This window comes from Falco punctatus (assembly GCF_963210335.1).
Source record: "Falco punctatus genome assembly, chromosome: 1".
NCBI classification, from domain to species: Eukaryota; Metazoa; Chordata; class Aves; order Falconiformes; family Falconidae; genus Falco; species Falco punctatus.
The window spans coordinates 119,972,468-119,991,049 of NC_137580.1; the positions used below are offsets into that span (position 1 = coordinate 119,972,468).

Below are 18,582 nucleotides of genomic sequence, written 5' to 3' on the forward strand. Positions count from 1 at the left end.
TTCCCTCTTTCCGCTGGGGCTGCCCCGACGTGTAGCTGCTGGTGCCCTCCGCGCCCCCTGGGGCCGGGGCCTCCCGCATGGACCCTCCCGCATGGACTCTCCCGCCTGGGGCCGGGGCCTCCCGTATGGGCCCTGCCGCATGGGCCACACCGCTCCGCCGGGGCCACCTCTGCCTTCCGCCTGCCAGCCAGCCCCGCTCCCCACCGAGCCGGCTCTGCCTCCCCCGGGGTCACCACAGACAGCCCGAGGTGCCCGGTGCCCAGCGAGACGCTCCCCGCTCCTCCCGGGAAACAGCTGGCGTGGCACACCTTGGCATCTTCGGGCTGCGACCCTCCTTGTCCCCTCGCCCAATGCTGGGAGGCAAGGGACTGGGGGAAGGGGGGGGTTGGGACCTTCAAAAGTGAAATAAAAACCCCAAAGTGACCCACTGTGCGGTGGAAAGGAGAGGAGCCCTGTGTCCCCAAGCCACCCCCGGCCCCTGCTCAGCACCCTGGAGCTGAGGGACAAGAGCGTGGGAGATGGAGGAAACCCCGGGGGATTTGCTCTGCCCCAGCCCCACGGTGCTGCTCAGGGCCTGTGGAGCAGAAGTGGCCACGGGGTTATGGGAGGGTGAGAGCCTGAGGGTGCGGGTCAGCCAGGGCAGGGCAGCTGCAGGCCTGGGTTGCTCCAGCATTGCAGCAGGGCTGCTGGTGCTGGGCAGAGCCAGCTCCCGGGATCATCCCGGGGAGCGTGGCACAGAGGTGCCATCGGTGTTTCTCACTGCTGGGCTTCAGGGCCTGGCAAAGGTCCTATGGGCAACCAGCATCACGTTTAACTGTGCTGCAGCCGGGTGAGCAAGGAAGCGCGGGCAGCATTCCCACGGGACACAGCCCTCCTGGGCAGCTCAGCACCGCAGCCCTGCTGCAGGGAACCCCAGCAGCTGAGAACCCCCTGCGTGCTGGGGGTGGCCATGCTCCGGCTCCATGGGCCGAGCAGAGGGTGGGCTCATTTGTTTCCTCCACTTGGCTGAGCATTCGCCCGCAGCCACTCAGCCCTGAGAAAGGCAGCAGAGAGGAATCCCACGGCAGCCAGTGGCAGATGCCTGTGGAGAGGAAAACCAGGGCAAGTGTGTCACGGTATGGCCCCAAGGACAGGGGGGGTTCATCGCCTGTGGCCTCTATGTGGCACAGCCCCCCCTTGGCAAGGGGGTTGTGAGCAGTGCAGCCCCACAAGCGTGCATGTTTGCGGGGGAGACAGAGGGGGACATATTTTGGGAACACTGCCCTAAGTCAGGAAACAAAACCCAGCTCCAAGAAGGCTGGTGTGAGCACAGGACCGCGATAAGGAAGAAAAGCAGCAGCAAAGGAAACAGCCAGCGCTGCTTTGGGTCCAGCAGCACCCGCGGGGTGCCAAGGCACTGGCAGCACCGTTGCACCGCAGCTGCATCCTCCTGCCAGGGCCTTTTGCAGCTCGGCGTGACGTTAAGGGAGCTCAGGCTGGAGGGGGGAAAGCAGAAAAGAGCCAGCGTCTGTTTGTGTTGAAGCCATCCAGCATTTTTTGCAGACATCAGCCAAGTGGCAGCAGCAATGCCATTGGTGGGAAGACAGAGTTATTTGGGGAATGCTGGACTCCGCACCATGAGAACAGCAGGGGAGGAGGTTGGTTTTAATTTAACAGGCCATGTTTACTCTTCCCCTCTCACCTTTGGACTGTCTGAAATGTGCAAGGAAAGCCTCAATGGGGAGGAAGGGGCTTGCGGGTGCTTCCCCCTCCCTATGGCTGCTCCCAGGGCCCCCCTGGCCCCACTGCTCTGCAGAGCCTGGATGCAGCAGCCTCCCACGTTGCAGACCCGGGGCAGGGATTTCTCACGCAATAATAATAAAATAATAAAAAAAACAGGCAGATGAAAAGCCTTGAAAATACACAGCTTTAATCTATAAACTTGCAAAGAGAGACCCAGGAGCAGAGCAGAGGTGAAGGCGGCACCAAGGCAGGTGGGAGGTGAAGGCAGCCAGGGAAGGTGCTAGGAGGGACGATGTGCCGGACTGTCCCCAGTTCCTACATGCAGCAGTGCCATCCCCTTCACAGCTCCCCTTCACATCAGCTCTTCAGCTACATAACCAAATATTCACCGTCACTGCCCCAGGTAGTGCCCAGGGGAGCCGGCAGCGCGCTGGCAGGGTCAGGCTGAGCACTGGGGATGTGCAGCTATGCACAAGGCTTGCACCCCGCCAGTGCCCAACGTAGCAGCGTTTGCTGGCAGAAGCATCTCAGGCATCTGCTCTCCAGAGAGTGGGTTTCAGCTGCTATTTGCCAGCAGCAGGAAGAAACAGTTGTATTACATGTGCAGCGACGGCAGAGAAACCCAGTCTGCCCTGGGAGCCGGCAGGCAACAGCAGCCCCAGGCCACTGCAGACACCTCCACCCCACCAGCTCTAGCCTGCGTGAGGCCAGAGATGGTTTTGTCTGGAGGGATTGAAAAGAAAAAGGATTTTCTCTTTTTTTTTTTTTTTTTTTTTTTTTTTAAAGTCTCTAATTCCTGTGGCAACAAGAAGGGGGGAAATAAATGTTTTTCCAAATTGCCATGTGTACTAGAAGTGCCCCAAGTGTCGCTTGGGTGCTCCCTGGATAGTTTTATTTCTCATGCCAGCTGCATGGGCAGGGAACAGGCTTGGCTAGATGCTTCCCCATCCCAGCCCTTCCCTCGGCAGAACCCGGACACAACCAGGGTATCACTGCCCTCGTGGCAGCAGGAGGATAAAAGCCGATGGCAGCAACTGCAGCAGTGAGGAGCCACAGCCAAGTGTGGGCACTGGCTGCACCCAGGTGTGGGGCAGCCTGGGGGGCAGAGCCAAGGCTCCCTGGAGGGAAGCAATAGCCCAGCAGCACCAGGGACACAGGGGCTGGATCAGACCCTTCCAGCTAGATGGGAGCAGCGCTGGGAGCAGGGATGGCTGCAGGGGAGGGGACGGCCGGGGGCTGCACAGGTACTCATCCATGGTGCACACACAGCCCCTGCAGCCGCTCCAAGGGGCTCTCAGCCAGGTGTGGGGCTGTATCCTGCATCCTGCTTGGGTGATGGGGGCAGCACTGTGGCTTGCTGGCCAGGCTGGCAGTCATCACACTGCAGTTGTCCCAGTGGCACACAGTAAGCTCTAGGCATTGCCCCACAGGGCAGCAGGATCTGGCCCCTGGTCCTTGGTGCCGGGACGATGGCTCTCCTTGTGCACTCTCTGCTCTGTCATATTGTCCCATCCATGCTTGGCTTGTCAGAACCTGATTCCCTCAGGTGCTTGAGGGTAGGATTGGGCCCCTGCTCTGCCTCCTGCCTGCCTGCACTCCCAGGGCTGCCAGCTCCTCCTGGTCGCTCTCAGGCAAAGGCACAGCAGCCAGATTTCTTCTTCTGTGACTCGATGTAGTCATGGATCTGGAAGCGGGGCTCGTCTGGTGGCTGCATCGCGCGCTGCTTCAGCTCCCTGGGGTGGTGGGGCCATGTTACCTCCACCTGCCCCCTCAAGTGCTGGTGCAGCAGGCAGTGGGGCTGCAGGGGACACCTCCCTTGCCAGGTCCCCTGGCCCCAGGTACTCACTTGGCAATGGCCAGGAAGGCCAGCTCCACGTTCATGCCTGTCTTGGCGCTTGTCTCCATGAAAGGCACCCCGTACTCCTGCAAAGGCAGCATGGCCCCATCAGCAGCCAGCCCTGAAATTCCCTCCTGCCCCTCCAAATCATCCCTGTCACCTGGCTGAGGTTTGGGGACAAGGTGCCCTCCCCTCCCTGCCTTGCCCTAGGTTTTGTGTGCAAGTGGCTGCCACGCTGCCCGTGCTAGAGCCAGGCAGGTCTGGGCACCCATCAGAGGGGGTGGCACAGCTGCATGGGGACCCTGAGTGAGGTACAGTTTTCAGGGGGGGCTGCAGTTGCGTTAGACCACAGCACAGCTCACCCTGGCCAGCGATGCTCCATCCTCTGTCCTCACAGCCCTCTCGCTGCTCACATCAGCCTGCCAAGAGAAGCAAAGTGTCACCACATACCAGGGCCAGCTGGCACCCTGGGGGCATCTGGCAAGCAAGCATCGTGGGGTGGGCAGGGGGCTGCCAGGAACTGGGGGCATCAGGGACCTGGGAACATCCAGTGCCCAGAAGAGAAACCAGGACCTGTTGAGCATCTGGGACCAGAGGGCATCAGGGATGTGAGAAGGGCATCCAGGACCTGGGGACACTGGGGATCTGAGGCAGCATCAAGTACCTGGAGCCATGCAGGATTCAGGGAGGCTTCTCATACCCTGTTGGGTGTCAAGTACCCAGCATCATCCAGGACACATCCAGTCCCAGGGGAAAATCCGGCACCCAGTCAGGCACTGGGCAGCCGGCAGCGTCTGGGACCCTTGAAGAGAACCTAGGACCTGGTTGGGCATCTGAAACTTGGGGCTACCTGGGATCTGGCGGTATATCTAGGACCTGGGTGGGCATCCCATACCCAGCAGCTTCCCGCACCGGGAGCATCCCATACCGGGAGCCTCAGCCTTGTGCTGCCCCCCACTGGCTGCCGGGGACACTGCCCGCACCCCCCCCCCCCCCCCCCCCCCGATCCCCCAAACGTCTGGTGTCACCTCAGGGTCTAACTGAGCTCAGAAAGCAGCAGAGCCTGGCAGAGGGTGCAGGCAGGGTGCACCCAGCCAGCAGGCAGAGCACCCACCGAGCCCCATCCCTCCACAGCTACAGGGCCAGCACGGCACGGCACAGCATGGCACGGCATGGCATGGGGTGAAGGGGGACCTTGTACACACCTTATTGCCCAGCAGCATGATGACCACATCCTTCTGGGCATACTCGTGGATCTCTGTCAGCCAGGCCTGCAGGGCATCATCAGGGTGAGCAGTACCCCCATCCCTCCCCTCTCAGCCCTCACAGCCCCCACCACAAGGACTGGAAAAACAACTTTTTTGGGGGATGGGAACCATTCCAGCATCACAGCTGCCAAACAGTCCTGAAAACGCCCCGTCTCCTGGCTGCAGCCCAAGCTTGCATGTAGTTCATGTCCATCCCAAACCGCGTGTTCTCCCTCCAGCCATTTACCATGTCCCTAAACAAAACTCACCCAGCCATGCAGCACCCAGCCTGGCGCCCCAGGGACAAGCTCCCAGCTGGCCGGGTCTGGACGAAACATCCAGCACTTATGTGTAAAACAGGCTTCAAACTGCCCCAACCACCCACCAAGCCAAGCAGGGCATGCATGACCCAGATCCCTGGGGAGAAACACACTCCTGATCCACAGAGGGGACTCACGCGGATGTTGTCGAAGGACATCTTGCTGGTGATGTCGTAAAGCAGCAGCAGGGCTGGAAGGGAAGAGGCAGAGGCATTGCCCCCTGCAGGGATGTGCTCCAGCCAGTCTCCCCCATCCCTGCTGGAACCCAAACCCACCTTGGGCATCCCTGTAGTAGGCGTGGGTGACACTGCGGAAACGCTCCTGTCCTGCCGTGTCCCATATCTGCTGGGAAGCAGCCCCAGTGAGTTTGGGGAGGGGAACCCCCCCCAGCTGGGGATGCCTTGTGGCTCCTGGCCCAGCTGGACCACCGGGTTCCAGCAATCTGGCTGGGAATTGCTCGTTTCCTAAAACTCACCTGCAGTTTCACCTTCACACCATCCACAGCCACCACTTTGTTCTGCAGAAGAGAAGGAGAGCATGTCCATCAGCCCAAAGGTGGGTGCCAGCTAGCCCTGGTGTGCCCGGGCCCCTCAGCTGCTCTCCCCTGGCCGGTGGGATGAAGCAGGCTGCCCATGGGGCTGGACATTGAAACCTCATTGCTACAAACCCTGGTCCTGCTGGGGGCTGTGATGCTGCGTGATGGCTACAGGGACATCCCAGAGCAGCATCCCCTCATGCCAGGGTGAAAAAGAACCGAATGAAGCCCTGATGGAGACAGGACAGCAAGATCCCAGCCTGCTTTGGATCTGGTGCCTCACTCATCTCTTCCAGCCAGCACCCTTGTCCAGTAGCTCCTGAGTTACCTAAGGAGCTGGGTAACGAGGCAGGCTGGCCTGCAAAATGCAGGGATGCTGACCCCGGGCTTGCAGCAGCCCCTGACGCATGGCCAGGGGAAGTTCAGCAGAGCTGGGGAAGTGGGGAGGTCTTGCCTGAACTACGAGCAAATATGCATTTCTCAATAACATCTTGCTGTGCTTTTATAATGTTTGCCCACCATAAAGCCCTGACCCTTCTCCCAGGATTCCTCCGCTCCACGTGCTGAAGGAACCACCGCTGCACTAAAATTTGGGCTGTTTGCAGCAATCTGAAGCCTTTGGATGCCACAGGCTGCCTTGGTGACACTCAGGCTTCCTTGCTGATGAGAGCTTTGTTTGGCCCTTAAATGTGGTTGCAAAGACTGAGCTGGGAGGTTGCAGGTAGCACATAGCTTTATCTAGCACGGCAGGAAGAAATCTCCTGGGTTAGGGTGGTTTGCAGGCAGGCAGCCAGGCTGGGTCCAGGGAAGGGAAAAGGCATTTGCAAGTGAGCAGAGAAGGCAATTACTGGGGTTTAAACAATTGCTGTACCCAACTTGGAAGCACAGGAACTTCTCTCCAGGGGCCAGAAGAAAGAAAAGCAGGAGTTACTGATGTGCTATTTTAAGACTTTTTAAAGAATTGTACTTGGAGGGATGAGTCTGGAAAGAGAAGATCCCTATAAATAATTTACTTGCCTGGAATTGTTTGAAATGGAAATTCGGCCAATGTGGAGATGACAAAATTTAAGAAAACAGGCTGAATAGAATGAAAACACACCCTAGGAGACTCTGGAAGTTACCTACGAGCAGCAAGCCGTGAGCTGCTGGAGGGGGAGGCTTATACAAGGCAGAGAGGGTACCTACAAGCTGGCAACACCCCTGGGCATGCTGTGGGACACAGAAGATTTTCCTTCTTCCATCACTTCGTTGGAAGAACAGGCCACAAGACCCTTCCAAAGCAAACCCGCAGCCCTTGCCCCTAAACTCTGCTCACCAACGCCCCAGTTCCCCCCTGCAAGCCAAGAGCAGCAAAGGCAGCAGAAAACTGAAGCAGCTGCAGCCGTGGAGGCAGCGGAAGCGCTGACCGCACTTGGCACATGTCGGCAGCGGTGGCAGAGCCCTGTCCGGGGACACCCCCGTGACTTCCAGCCTGAAGAAATGCCCCTTTTCCCTGTGCTGCAAACAGCTCTGCCTACCCGTGCATCCCCAGAGAAACCCCGCAGCTGAAATTTGGTGAATAAAGAGCAGCAGGAGGGTTTAAGCAGGATCCAGTGACCTTAACACCTCCACAGCAGCCAATTTCAGCCCTTTCAAGGCACAAAAATTACAGCAACCAGCATTTGTGCCTGCCAGCCATTGGCCTCAGCCTGGCGGTGCAGTGTGCCAGCCACCCACCACATACCTCCAACCTACGCACCTGGCTGGGGTGGGCTAAACCAAGACTGTTTGCTGATTTAAAGGCAAGAGGTGATGCTTCCAGCAGACTTTTCCATCTGTTATCACTCTCCCAGGGAGAGGTAGAACGGTTTCAGCAAGTGCCTGTTGCTGATTGGGAGATTTAGGGTGCAGAGGCTGGAAACCCCCCCGTTCTCCCTTCTCAGCACCCTGTCCTGGCTGAGGTGTGGGTAGGGGGAGGCGAGGGGCTGGCAACCATGGTGGTCTCACCCGGAAATCTATGCCCACGGTGGCTATGAACGTCCCGGAGAGAAAGGCCCCATCTTTGAACTGGAGTAGGAAGCAGGTTTTCCCCACGCCCGAGTCTCCAAGTAACATCACCTGCAAGATGGGCGCAGGGAGAGTGTCAGCAGGATGGGGAGGGGGCAGCGTCCCTGGGTGGTGCTGAGAACACCCCCCCTAGTCCCTTGTGTCCCTCCATTTCTTTCCCCAGTGATGATCCTGCCAGGTCCAGGGAGCCCTGTGAGAGCTGGGGGTGGGATGGGACCCCTGAGGGTGCAGCTAGGCGATGCTCCAGGGCAATGGAGCAGCCCCCAGCCCCCAAAGACGGGGAGAACGGAAGAGGAGAGCTGGTGCGAAGATGGGTACCACAGCAAGAAGAGAAGTCTCCTGGCCAGCCCCTGGCTGCCTCCCAGCCCAGGAGGCTCCTGGAGAACCAACCACAGCTCCCAGACATGCAGAGCCACCTCGGCCCATGCTTTGCCCCGGTCCTGGGTGCACTCAGCCCAAGGGCTGATGCATGGCTCGGGCAAACCCTGCTGTGTCCGAGATTCTCATCCTATCAGTGCCCAGGGCTCTGCCTGCTGCAGACACCAAAGCAAACACGGTGCCTTTTCCCCTCCTGCTAAGCAAACAGGCTCAGCCAGGGCTCCCCGGCCGCTCTGACACCACCAGACCCAGGCAGGCAGCAGTCAGGACTGATGCTGGTCTCCACAAGCGCAGCTTTACTAGACGCCCTGGCACTGTGCTGCCCTTCCTGCTTGGCCCAGCAATCATTAACCTGATGCTGACTGCATCTATCCCCTGCCTAAAAATGGAAACGAGCGAGCAGGACTCCAGCGAGAAGGTCCACCCCTGCAAACCCACACTGTGGGGCTGCTGGAGCCTGCAAAGCAAACCCACATGTTCCCACTGTCCCCGGGCCAGGCAAATGCAGTGGGCCACAGCCACCCTCTGCAGGGGTGGCACGGCAGATGCTCTGTGGGCCAGCCCAGCCAGAGCTGGGGGCTGGAAATGCTCTGCCTCCTGCCAATTCACCTTGCTGGTCAAATCCTTCCCCAGGACACCCCCAACCCAGCTGAGGCTGGAGGGCAGCTGGGAACACCACTGAATTCTGCCTCCACCTCCCTTTGAATCAAGCTGGCAACTTATTTCCTCCTTCCAAGACAAAAATTGCCCTCCACTGAAAGGAGTCAGAGCAGAGAGGATAAAGGCAAAGGAATAAAAGCAGTTTAGGGAAGGCAGCATCGCACAGGATGGCTTTGGGAGCCAGCTCAGGGAGGCAGTGGGAGGTCTGGGGGCTGGCACCCTCTGTGCTGGGCTCAGCCTGAGGCTGCTTATTAAAATTTTTGGATAAAAGGTTTATCGGTGCTGTGCCTTCCCTGTGCAGCTGGGAAGAGGAGGGTGGTTCCCCAGGGCGACTTTGAGCTGGGCTGGGGAAGAGGAGGGTTTTCTGGGAGGAGGGCTCCCACCCTGATGCCTGGCAGGGGCACAGGGGCACTGGCAGTGCTGGGGGGCTGCGGGGTGGGTGTGGGGCTGGCTTGCCTCCTGGGCACACATGCTGGCCCCCCCACCCCTGTGCCCTTGGGATGCCGCGATGGGCTGGATGGGGTCCTGCTTCCCCCGCCCTGTAGCATGGGGGGCGCCGCTGCTCGGGCTGGCAGGGCCCCCCTTGCCCGGAGGAGGGAAGGACGGGCTTTCAGAGGGCAGAGCTCGCCCGTCTTCCCCCAAAGGAGTCCTGCTGCCCACCAAGCCGAGAGCCCCAAAAGCACCATTCCTGCAGCTGGGCACCCCACCGCCCCCCAGGGCAAAGACCCGCCCCCCGGGTAGGGACCCCTATCTCCACCTCCCGGGCAGGGACCCCCATCTGCTGGATCTGGGACCCCCCGGGGCGGGGGCGGGCAGGGCTGGGGGGGGGGCTTAGCTGGGGCCGCCGCCTCCTTCTCCTTCCCCTTCCCCTTCCCCGGCCCGCAGCCGCTTCCTGCGCGCGATCGCGGCAGCGGAGGAAGCGGTTGGTCCCCGGGACCCCCCCGGGACCCCGCTGGGTCGGGGGGCGAGCTCCAACCTCCATCCCGGGCAGGGCTTGGGGGCTGCGTCCTTGCTTCCCCCGCCGCACCCCGCGCCGCCTCTCACCTTGCCGGCCAGCTCGTAGTCCCGGGGCAGCGCCGGGGGGTCCCCGTTTCCCACCGGGGGGTCCCCGTTTCCCACCGGGGCGTCCCCGTTCCCCGCCGGGGGGGTCCCGCTCCCCGCCGCCCCGCCGGGGCCGCTCATGGTGCGATCGAGCGGAACCTCGGCGGCCCCACCCGGCCCGCCTTCCTCCTCCTCTTCCTCCTCCTCCCCGGTCAATGCCACCCCCGAGGCTGTGCCCCGGCCGCCTCCCTGCCCAGTCCGGCCACGGAGTGAGGAAGAGGAGGCTCAACGCTGGAAACCTGCCCCCCACCCCGAGGACCGCGGGGTGCCTGGGTTTGCCGGGCTCCGACAGCACCGGAGGGCGGGGAGAGCCCCAGCGTGTCCCTCGGGCACATGGAGGGGAGAGGAAGAACCGTTCATCCCACAAGTGAACAGCCCCCCAGTCCTCCGCAGAGTGTGAGGATGGAGACCCCAGTGCTACCAAATCACCCCTGCCACTCTGGGACAGTTGCCCCTGCTCCCACCCCACCAGCCCACCCAAGGGTGGGAGGTTTGTCCTGTCTGCTGCAGCCTCGATGGCTGTTGAGCTGGGGCCCGGGCCCCGGGTTACCACCAAGGTTCCGTGAAGCCAGGAGGAAGCCAGGAGCAGCAGCTGGTAGCCAGAAGCCACGCTGCCATGAGCCCGTTCAGCAGCACCGCATCTCTGCCAGGATGGTTTCTGGGGCTGCCGCTCTCCCTGGCTGCTTACAGCCCCCAGAATCATACATATATACATACATACATACATACATACATACATACATACATACATACATACATACATACATGGGCCCAGATCATGGTGTGCTTCGTTTGGAAACAGCCCAAGCACGGCAATGCAGGAGAAGTCCCAGGAGAGAGCCAGGGATGTTGTGTCACCCAAAATCTCACTCCACGAACCCCTATCCCCAAGTCCATGCACTACAGCTACCCAGGGCCTTCAGGCTTACAGGCACTGCTCCACGGAGAGGAACCTTCAGCCCCCTCTGATCTATTTTTCCAGGGACCCCCAGCCCATCTCCCCCATGCCAGGACTAATCCCAGTGCAAACCCCCAGCCCCACTCACGCCGCTGGGATTCAGGCGCGTGGGGATCCCATGCAGAGCCGTGCCCCTCACCGCTCTCCAGGCGAAGGCCACGCACAGCTGCAGGAGGTCTGATGGCAGAGATGCCCACTGCAATGGCACCCACCTCCGCACCTTCCCTGGCTGCCAGGTCCTGCTCCAGACCAGCCTTACTCTGCCCCTCGGGAAAGGGAACCTGTATTTCCAGTCCTGTAACTGTGCTCAGACCCAGCCAGGGGATTTATAGTTTATATACGCTCTTTGGCCAGGAAAGTGCCGCAACTGAAGGCTGGAGGCACTTGGAGCTCCTCGAAAGGGCTGAGTTGCCCTGCAGCTTGCTGGGGGCAGGGTGGGGCTGGAAGGGTATGGCAAACTGTGCTGGTGCTCACGGAGTTGCCTAGGCAGGAAAAACGCCTGGCTGAGCATCACCTCCCCACACTGTCCTTTGCTGCAGGGGAAACGGAGCCAGCAAAGGTGGACAGCATGGCTGAGCATCCTCTGCCTGCTGGCATTGCCCACAGCGGCACCCTCAGCTGCCAGCCCCTGGGCTGCTTGGCCTCAGATCCCCTGTGCTGGTACCACATGTTTCCCTGCTTCCTTGGCCTGGACTAGAGAGAAAATCCCCGTGGGTAACAGGCTCCTCGTGGGCAATAACCATCCCATGGGTACCAGCCTCTTGCTGAGACCCAGCCTTGCTGCGGATGCTGGAGGGATGCCAGCCTGGCTGTGCAGTGGTCTCAAGTGCTGTCTCTGTCCCGGGCTCCTTCAGGAGAGGGGACACATACATCAGAGCCGCTTGCTGGCCCTGCAGCAGCTCCACAAATAGTGCTGGATGGTGGCCGAGTGCTCTTCCCAGGAGCTGCCGCCAGCTGCCTGACTTTTCCCAAGGGCCCCAGGCTGCAGAGGCAGGACACAGGCTGGCTTCTTGCCGGGAGAGCAGGGCTGCTCCAAAGGCAGCTTTCCTGGTGTGATGCAAAAGGCTGCACTCAGGCACAGGCCCACCAAGGGTTTTGAGGCGTGAAGCCTCATCCATCCTCCATCCCCCCCAGCAGCCTGAAGTGCACCTGCTCCCAGCTTGCCAGCAAGCACGCAGCCAGACCGGGCCCCTCATCCAGCAGCACCGAAGCAAATTCTCTCAATTCTTTGTGCTTAGCACCACCAGATTCATAGAACCATAGATTATGAGTACCCAAATAAAACTGTTCCCCCAAGGGTGAACAAGGTTGCACAGCCCAGGGAAGAGGGACTAAGTTCTTACCGTAAACCCAATGCCCACAGTGGCAGAGAAGGAGCCAGGAATGAACTTGCCCTGGTCAAACTGGACCAGCAGAGATGTCTTCCCCACACCGCTGTCTCCGACCAGGATTGTCTGCAAGAACCAGGCAAAGAGGCATTGGTGCATGACAGCAGGCAATGCAATACCAGAGCCTGCAGGCACAGGTGTACAGCTGGGAGCCGGGTGTTTGGGGAGAGGTTGCTTGGGGGGATGCGGCAACAAACACAGCATGATTGGGAGGGACTAGTCCAGCCGCAGATCATGGTGGAGACGTGGGCCCTGTGTGAGCCCCATGGCAGTCCCCCCTGCACAGACTTGCTCAGCAGCAGGTTGTCCCCATGGGCTGCTGGATGCCAGTGCCATGGCCAGATGGCTCATCCCGCTGTGCCCTGTTCTTTGCTGTCACCTTTGGTCCTGCCACCTGCCTGAGAGGGAATCTCCACCCCTCTGACCATCTCTGTAATAAATGAAATATGTCCCAGGCTGAGCTTCAGGCATGAGCCCACCGTGCCCTCTCCAAATGCAGAGAGGTGGAAGAGAAAGCAAAGTGCAGCCCATCATGCAGAGCGAGCAGGAGAGACAGCCTTGCCCTGGCTTGGGAATCAGCTTTGGCTCGCACAGCCCTGGTGGAAAACCTCTTTGGGAGGACTCTGGCAGTGCTGGATTAGGTCCAAAACCATCTAGTAAAAAGAGCATCTCCTGCCGCTGCTGCATGCAGCCGCTGCCACAGCCACACAGCCTCTCTCAGGGTACTGGGTTGTCTTCATGCTGCATTAATGTCATGGACCTGCAGCACTCCCCGCCAGGCAGGGCACTGGGTTTGAAGTCACAGAGCCCTCCTGCCTCTCCAGCCCTCCATGGGGAGCCCCAGGGCTCTCCCACAGGGAGCAAGGCTTGCTTGTCCCAGAGCAGAATGGACAAGGGAGCTGTGCAGGTGTCAGAGCTGGGGCACTGCCATCACCTCCTGAGTAGCTCCCAGGCTGCCAGCCCATGGCCTTGGTACCCACACTGCATCCCTGAGGAGCCCATCCTCCTTTCTGCTCCTGCCTGTGTTCCTCCAAATCCCTGACCTAAGGGAGACCAACAGTGCAAACACAAACCCCTCCCTCCCCTCTCTGCCTGTAAATGGGTTTTGTTCTCAGAACCACCGGCATAAACATTCCCATCCTTTCAGGAAACTGAGGCACTTTCAACCTTTTTGTAGACACAGAAGTTAAAACAAACACTCTGCTAACCATCTTCTTGCTAAGAACTGGGTTTGGCTCTGACTTTCAGGACATGGGTGTTCCTGTAGCTGCACCCCTGGCAAGCACTGAGCAGTGTCCCCCCTGTCACCAGTCCCCTGCCACCTCTGAGGCTGCAGGGCTGCATTGGCAAGGTGATGAGGCTGAACCTCTTCACTCTCTGCTTTCAGTTGTGCTGCACTTTGCTGCATCTGTTGTTTCCCCCTCCTTGATTTGTGTTTAGTCTGATGCAGCTTCAGCAGCCCTGCTCCATCCTGGGGCACCTCAGCCCTTTGTCCCCAGCCCAGGTGACATCACAAAGGTCACTCTACCAGCTGAGTGGGAGATGGTGCTTCAGCATCTTCCTGACAGCCAGGGAAGCTTCCATGCATGGATGGTCCTGTCCCTCCATCACCTCCCCTGCACCAAAGGGCCCTGGGGTGAAGCCCAGGCTGGCAGCACTTCAGGCACTGCTCGTTCCCCCTTATGAAGTGCAGGGCAGATGAGCATGGAGGAATGCGTTTAATCAAGTGCCTGAACAGCCCTGGAAGATCAAGGCCTGATTTCATGCTCCAGGAGGCCACAGGGGATGCAGCCACCAAGCATGTGCCACAGTGCCTGGCACTGTGGTTCCCACCACCTCATGGACCCCGAAGGAGTGGGATGAAACCAAAAGCCAAGGAGCTTGAGGACCACAGACAAAGCAGGAACATGGACTGGCAGGAGACCAGCATCCTCCCTAGCATAAATTACCGCACCACAACCTGCCTGTGGCCTGCTAATGCCAATACACTTCAGTGAAATGCTTACTTCGGTGAATCAGCGTTTTCCCTCAGAAAAAAAAATCTCAAACCCCAAACATCGCCTGGGAAAAGCCTGACCTGCTGAGTGGAGCTATTGGCAGGAGGGAGCCCTGCACCTCTGCCAGACACAGACCTGTGTGCTGACAGGCAAGCAACCTGCGGCCAGATCCACAGCTGGATATTTCTCCCTCCTCCCTCCCTAACTAGACATGAGGCTGCTTTTGGGTCACTCGTACATTCAAAGCAGCCTCATGGGATGGGAACCTGGGCAGGATATTGGGAGGCAGAAATCTCTGGGTGAAGCCCTTGTACATGGGCCAGAGGAGCTCCATCACCTCTTTCCCTGCAGGGAATTTCTCTGCCCTTGGTTTTGCCCTGTGGCCCAGACACGTTCCCATTGCAGAGAGCAGGATCTGCCCTGGAGCAGTCACATAGGAAAATACCCCAGGAGTTCATTACCATCGGGTTCCTGCAGCCCAGCACTGCATTTTTTTGGTGTGCTGGGAGATGCAACAAGACCAGCTGTACCCTGCAGTGCTGTCTTCAGGAGCAGTTAATGCAGAGAACAGCATTAATTATAGAGGGAGGAGAACTGGCTGGAGTGAGCACCAGAAATCCTCCAGAGCCCAGGATTTACAGTGAACATGTATAAAAGGCAGACTCCCCTATCAATAATTTAATTGGGATTTATAATAGAGACAACTCATGAATTGCTTCATGACTTAATAATAATAATAGTAAAAGCTGGCCTGAATCAGCCAAGACACTTTCCTAATGACTTTAGGAAAAGCACATGGGCTCTGTGGAAACCACTGTGGCCTTCTTGGCTACCAAATAGACATAAATGAAGCATAAACCCTGCACTGTGGAGTGGGTGTGACTAGCCAGCTGTCACAGTTTATCCAATTTTGGGTATCTGTGTGTGTGTGCACCTGTAAAACTTCAGTAAAAAGTTGCAAGATTCCTTCTGGTGCTGCAGCTCCTCTCTGCATGGTGGTGTGAGGACAGAATGGTGCTTTGCCAGGGTGCATGCACAGATGAGCTGGCCAAGGGACCGAGGGAAACCTGCCCAAGACCTGGAAAACCACTTGGTGAGAGTCCCAAAGCACCACTCTTGAGCTCCAGCAAACCACACTAATTTTTGTTTCCAGCTAAAGGAAATTATTTCCATTGGGTGGGCAGAGGTAACCTCATTTTACCAATCTCTCCACAGCTCGCCTGCTCCACAGCCCCCATGGAAAAACAGGCACAGTTTGCAACACACTCCCAGGCAGACCTGTCTGCCAGCTCTGCCTAGGGAAAGAGCAAATATCCTTCCCCACACCTCAGATTGGTAGTTTTGGGGCTAATTTAGACCTAGACAAATCACCTTCCTTCAAAATCACTGCTGGCTCAGCATGGGCTGCAGGGACAAGGCAAAGCAATGGAGTGGTGAGGGCAAACTCACTCCGATCTCCCTTACCTGTGCTGGCAGCCAGCATGTAAAGGAGATATTTCAGTCTAACATGTCTAGGGAGGAGAGGTTTTGCACGGCTGTCAAGGCAGCGTAGGGAGGTGATTGCTGCATTTCCAGTGCCAGCCAAGCAGGAGATCTGGGATAGTGTGTGTGCGCTGAGGTTCCAGTTCATTTCTGCTCTTTAGCACATGGCAGCTGGACCTGAGCTAAATGTAGTTGCTAAGAGCCTGACAGGGTAAAAATACAGTCCTAGGGGATGCAGGGAGGGGTGAGGTGCCCTCCATGGGCTCTGCTGTTGCTCTCAGAGAGCTGCTGAGGCCCCAAACCCAAAGGTTTGTTCCCAGGTCAACAGGATTTATCACAACAAATTGGGGCAATTGTGTACGTGCATCTCAGCACAGCTGCCTGCAGAGCTCAGCCAGGACACACAGCACAAGGAAAGGTCTGAGAGTGAAGCTGTGGCTGTTTTTGGCCCCTTGCCACCCTGCTCTCATGGTCTCGCAGGGATGTGTTATTGTGACTTATTTTTACCTGCTTTATATAAAAAACTGTGCTGCTGCTTCTCTGCTCCAGGCAGTGCTCTAAGGCAACTTGGATGTTGCTAGATGCTGCCTTGAGCTGTCCTGTGCCACAGGGACACCTCAGAGCTGTCCCCACGCTGTCCAGGTGCTGCTTAACCACGGCCAAGCCCCTTACGCTGGTTTGAGCCAGCGCCTGGGACCCTCTACGAGCCCCGCTGGGCCCTTGCCCTGGCAGAAGCTCTGCTTCAGCCCTGTAGATAGGTAGCTGGCTCATATCACACAGCAGATTCCTGTTTGCAAACCCCGTGCTAACACCTTGGATCAACCACAGTCCAGGGGCTCGCTCTCCTCCCCCTAAGACTTGTTCCGGCTAAATGGATCTAAGCATCCAACAATAGGAAGAAAAATTTGGCAATGCTCCAAATCACCTGAAAGCAGAATCCATCTCCTTTTGTGCCAAGCAAAACTTTTCTGGAACAGCCCAGAACAAACCTCTGCTGTTCCCACTTCAATTTGCTCCTGGACTGTTTCCTCCCCAGGCCCAGGTTTAGCCACCAGCCAGAAATCACTTAACTTTTACCTCCAGTGTGCACATCTGAAATGTGATTCCTTGCTCAGAAACAAGACCTAGCAAGATATTTGCTGCCTCACATCCCTGGAGCAAGAGTTGGCTTGTTTCTGCACGACAAGCAAGCCAGCCAGGAGTGGCAGCAAAAATACCAAGGGAAATGGCAGGGAACAGGGGACTGGGATGGTTATTTGCCTGGGCAGCTCTTCTGCCCAGAGACTCATTTCCACCAATGTCGTTCCTTAACTGCAGCAGCTCATTGCTGGAAAAGAGAGAGTTAAAGCCTTGCAAAGAATCAAAGTTTCTTGAGTCATCCCTGGAGGCATGTCCTACGTACTCAATGTACAACAGAAATGAGAGTTGCTAGTAATTGATATTTTTCTGCTAATCAAGGGCTGGGCACATTGCCCTGAGTAGAACAGGATATAGAACAGACTGGGATTTGTGAAGAGGGATCCACACAGCCCCAGCCCTTTTCCCTGCCCTGTCCCTGCTTTTTCCCTGCTCCCCGGGGGTGTTGGCCCCTGCACAGTCACTGGGGATTGCAGCAAAGCAGCAGTGAGGACAGCAGGGAGGAGTGTTGGGTGAATCTGGCAGAGATCAGCGTCTCCTCCACATCTCCTGGAGTTGCAGGGCTGGGACTGACTGCAGAGAGCAAAAGCCCTGCTCCAGCCGAGCCTGAGCCATGCACGTCTGGTGGGGAAAGCAGCAGCCCTGGTACCTCCGTGCAAGGTGGAGTTACAAAACATGCTTCCAGGGACCCGCAAAAGAGAAGGATTTTAGAGCAAGGAGAGCAGGGATGGACGTCTCTTGGGACACCGCTATTTCACTGCAGGGAAGTGCCAGCTCCTTAGGCTGTCTCTGGCGAACAGAGCCCCGGGGTGCAGCTCACCCCCCACACCTCGGAGCACGCACAGGACTGCGGGAGCAGCTGAACGCCGGCTGCGGGTTGTGCCGCGGGGCTGGCCCCTTTCCAGCGCTCCTGCCCGCTTTGCTTTCCAAACACGCCCGATCCCGCCGCCCCCCTCCCCAACATCACCTGGGGGTGGCGGAGGCCGGGGCTGAGCCCTGCGGGTTGCCCAGCCCCGGCCGCCGCGGTGTGTGGGGGAAGAGCTGCGGCCGCATCCCCCCCACACCTCGCCAGGATTTGGGGGGGAGGGGGGGGCGGGACGGGGGATGGACCCCACCGGGGGAAGAGGAGCGAGAAGGGGGGAGGGACAGAGTTTGTCGGGGAAGTTCAAGCAGGCGCCCTGCACCGGCGGTTGCTGTCACAGCGCCCCGGCATCCCCCCCGCCCCACGCCGCGCACTTCGCAGCCCCCTCCCCGGTTCCCCCCCCTACCTTGTGCAGCAGGGCCTCGTTGTAGCCAGCCCCCCCCGGGCCGGCGGCGCGGGCCTCCATGGCCGAGGAGCATGGGCCGGCTCCCGCCGCCGGGAGGGACCGGGCCGCTCCTGCAGCACCGCGGACAGCGCCCGCGCCGCCCTCAGCACCGCGGACAGCGCCCGGCCCCGCCCGGCCCGGCCCGGTCCCGTTCGCCCCGCCCTGCCCGGTCCGGTCCCGTTCGCCCCAGTCCCGTCCGCCCCGGTCCGGCGCGGCGCGGCTCGGCTCAGCACAGCACGGCTGGGGTCGGCCTGCTTGGGTTCTATTCAGCACCGCCCGGCTCAGCTTGGCCCGGTCCAGTTCCCCGCAGGACAGCGGAGCGGTGCCAGGTTCGTCGCCGCCGCCGTGCTCGCCCCCTCGCAGGGTTCCCCCGCCCGGAATGGGGGGCAGGCGGGGGGAGGCCAGTCCCGCCCTGGGGCGGGGAGGCCGTGGGAGCTCCGGTCCACGCAGGCAGGAGCCGCGGCAGT

General features: G+C 59.2%; 1 protein-coding gene across 6 annotated transcripts; it reads right to left on the reverse strand.

Moving 5' to 3' along the window:
* Window positions 1-1,892: 1,892 nt before the first annotated feature.
* RAB37 (RAB37, member RAS oncogene family) lies at window positions 1,893-18,253 on the reverse strand. Of its 6 annotated transcripts, none has more exons than XM_080387485.1 (9): window positions 18,077-18,253; window positions 12,148-12,258; window positions 5,602-5,643; window positions 5,402-5,468; window positions 5,264-5,316; window positions 4,765-4,830; window positions 3,922-3,978; window positions 3,569-3,645; window positions 1,893-3,455 (listed from the first exon to the last, which is right to left on the reverse strand). In XM_080387485.1, the coding sequence occupies exons 1-9, from the start codon at window positions 18,134-18,136 to the stop codon at window positions 3,350-3,352; spliced, it is 639 nt and encodes a 212-aa protein (XP_080243611.1). In that variant the 5' UTR covers window positions 18,137-18,253; the 3' UTR covers window positions 1,893-3,349. The 6 variants fall into 6 exon arrangements, with proteins under 6 accessions (XP_080243611.1, XP_080243610.1, XP_080243608.1 ...); XM_080387484.1 differs by having other exon boundaries at window positions 5,402-5,471; XM_080387482.1 differs by lacking the exons at window positions 12,148-12,258; window positions 18,077-18,253 and adding exons at window positions 7,648-7,758; window positions 9,790-10,271 and having other exon boundaries at window positions 5,402-5,471.
* Window positions 18,254-18,582: the final 329 nt, after the last annotated feature.

Excerpts from the sequence above, each read along its gene's own strand:
- RAB37 (XM_080387482.1), bottom strand. The coding sequence starts at position 9,927 with ATGAGCGGCCCCGGCGGGGCGGCGGGGAGCGGGACCCCCCCGGCGGGG. Across the intron at positions 5,317-5,401 it reads CTACTACAGGGATGCCCAAG|CCCTGCTGCTGCTTTACGAC; the intron begins GTGGGTTTGGGT and ends CTTCCCTTCCAG. Across the intron at positions 4,831-5,263 it reads TGTCCTTCGACAACATCCGC|GCCTGGCTGACAGAGATCCA; the intron begins GTGAGTCCCCTC and ends GATGCCCTGCAG.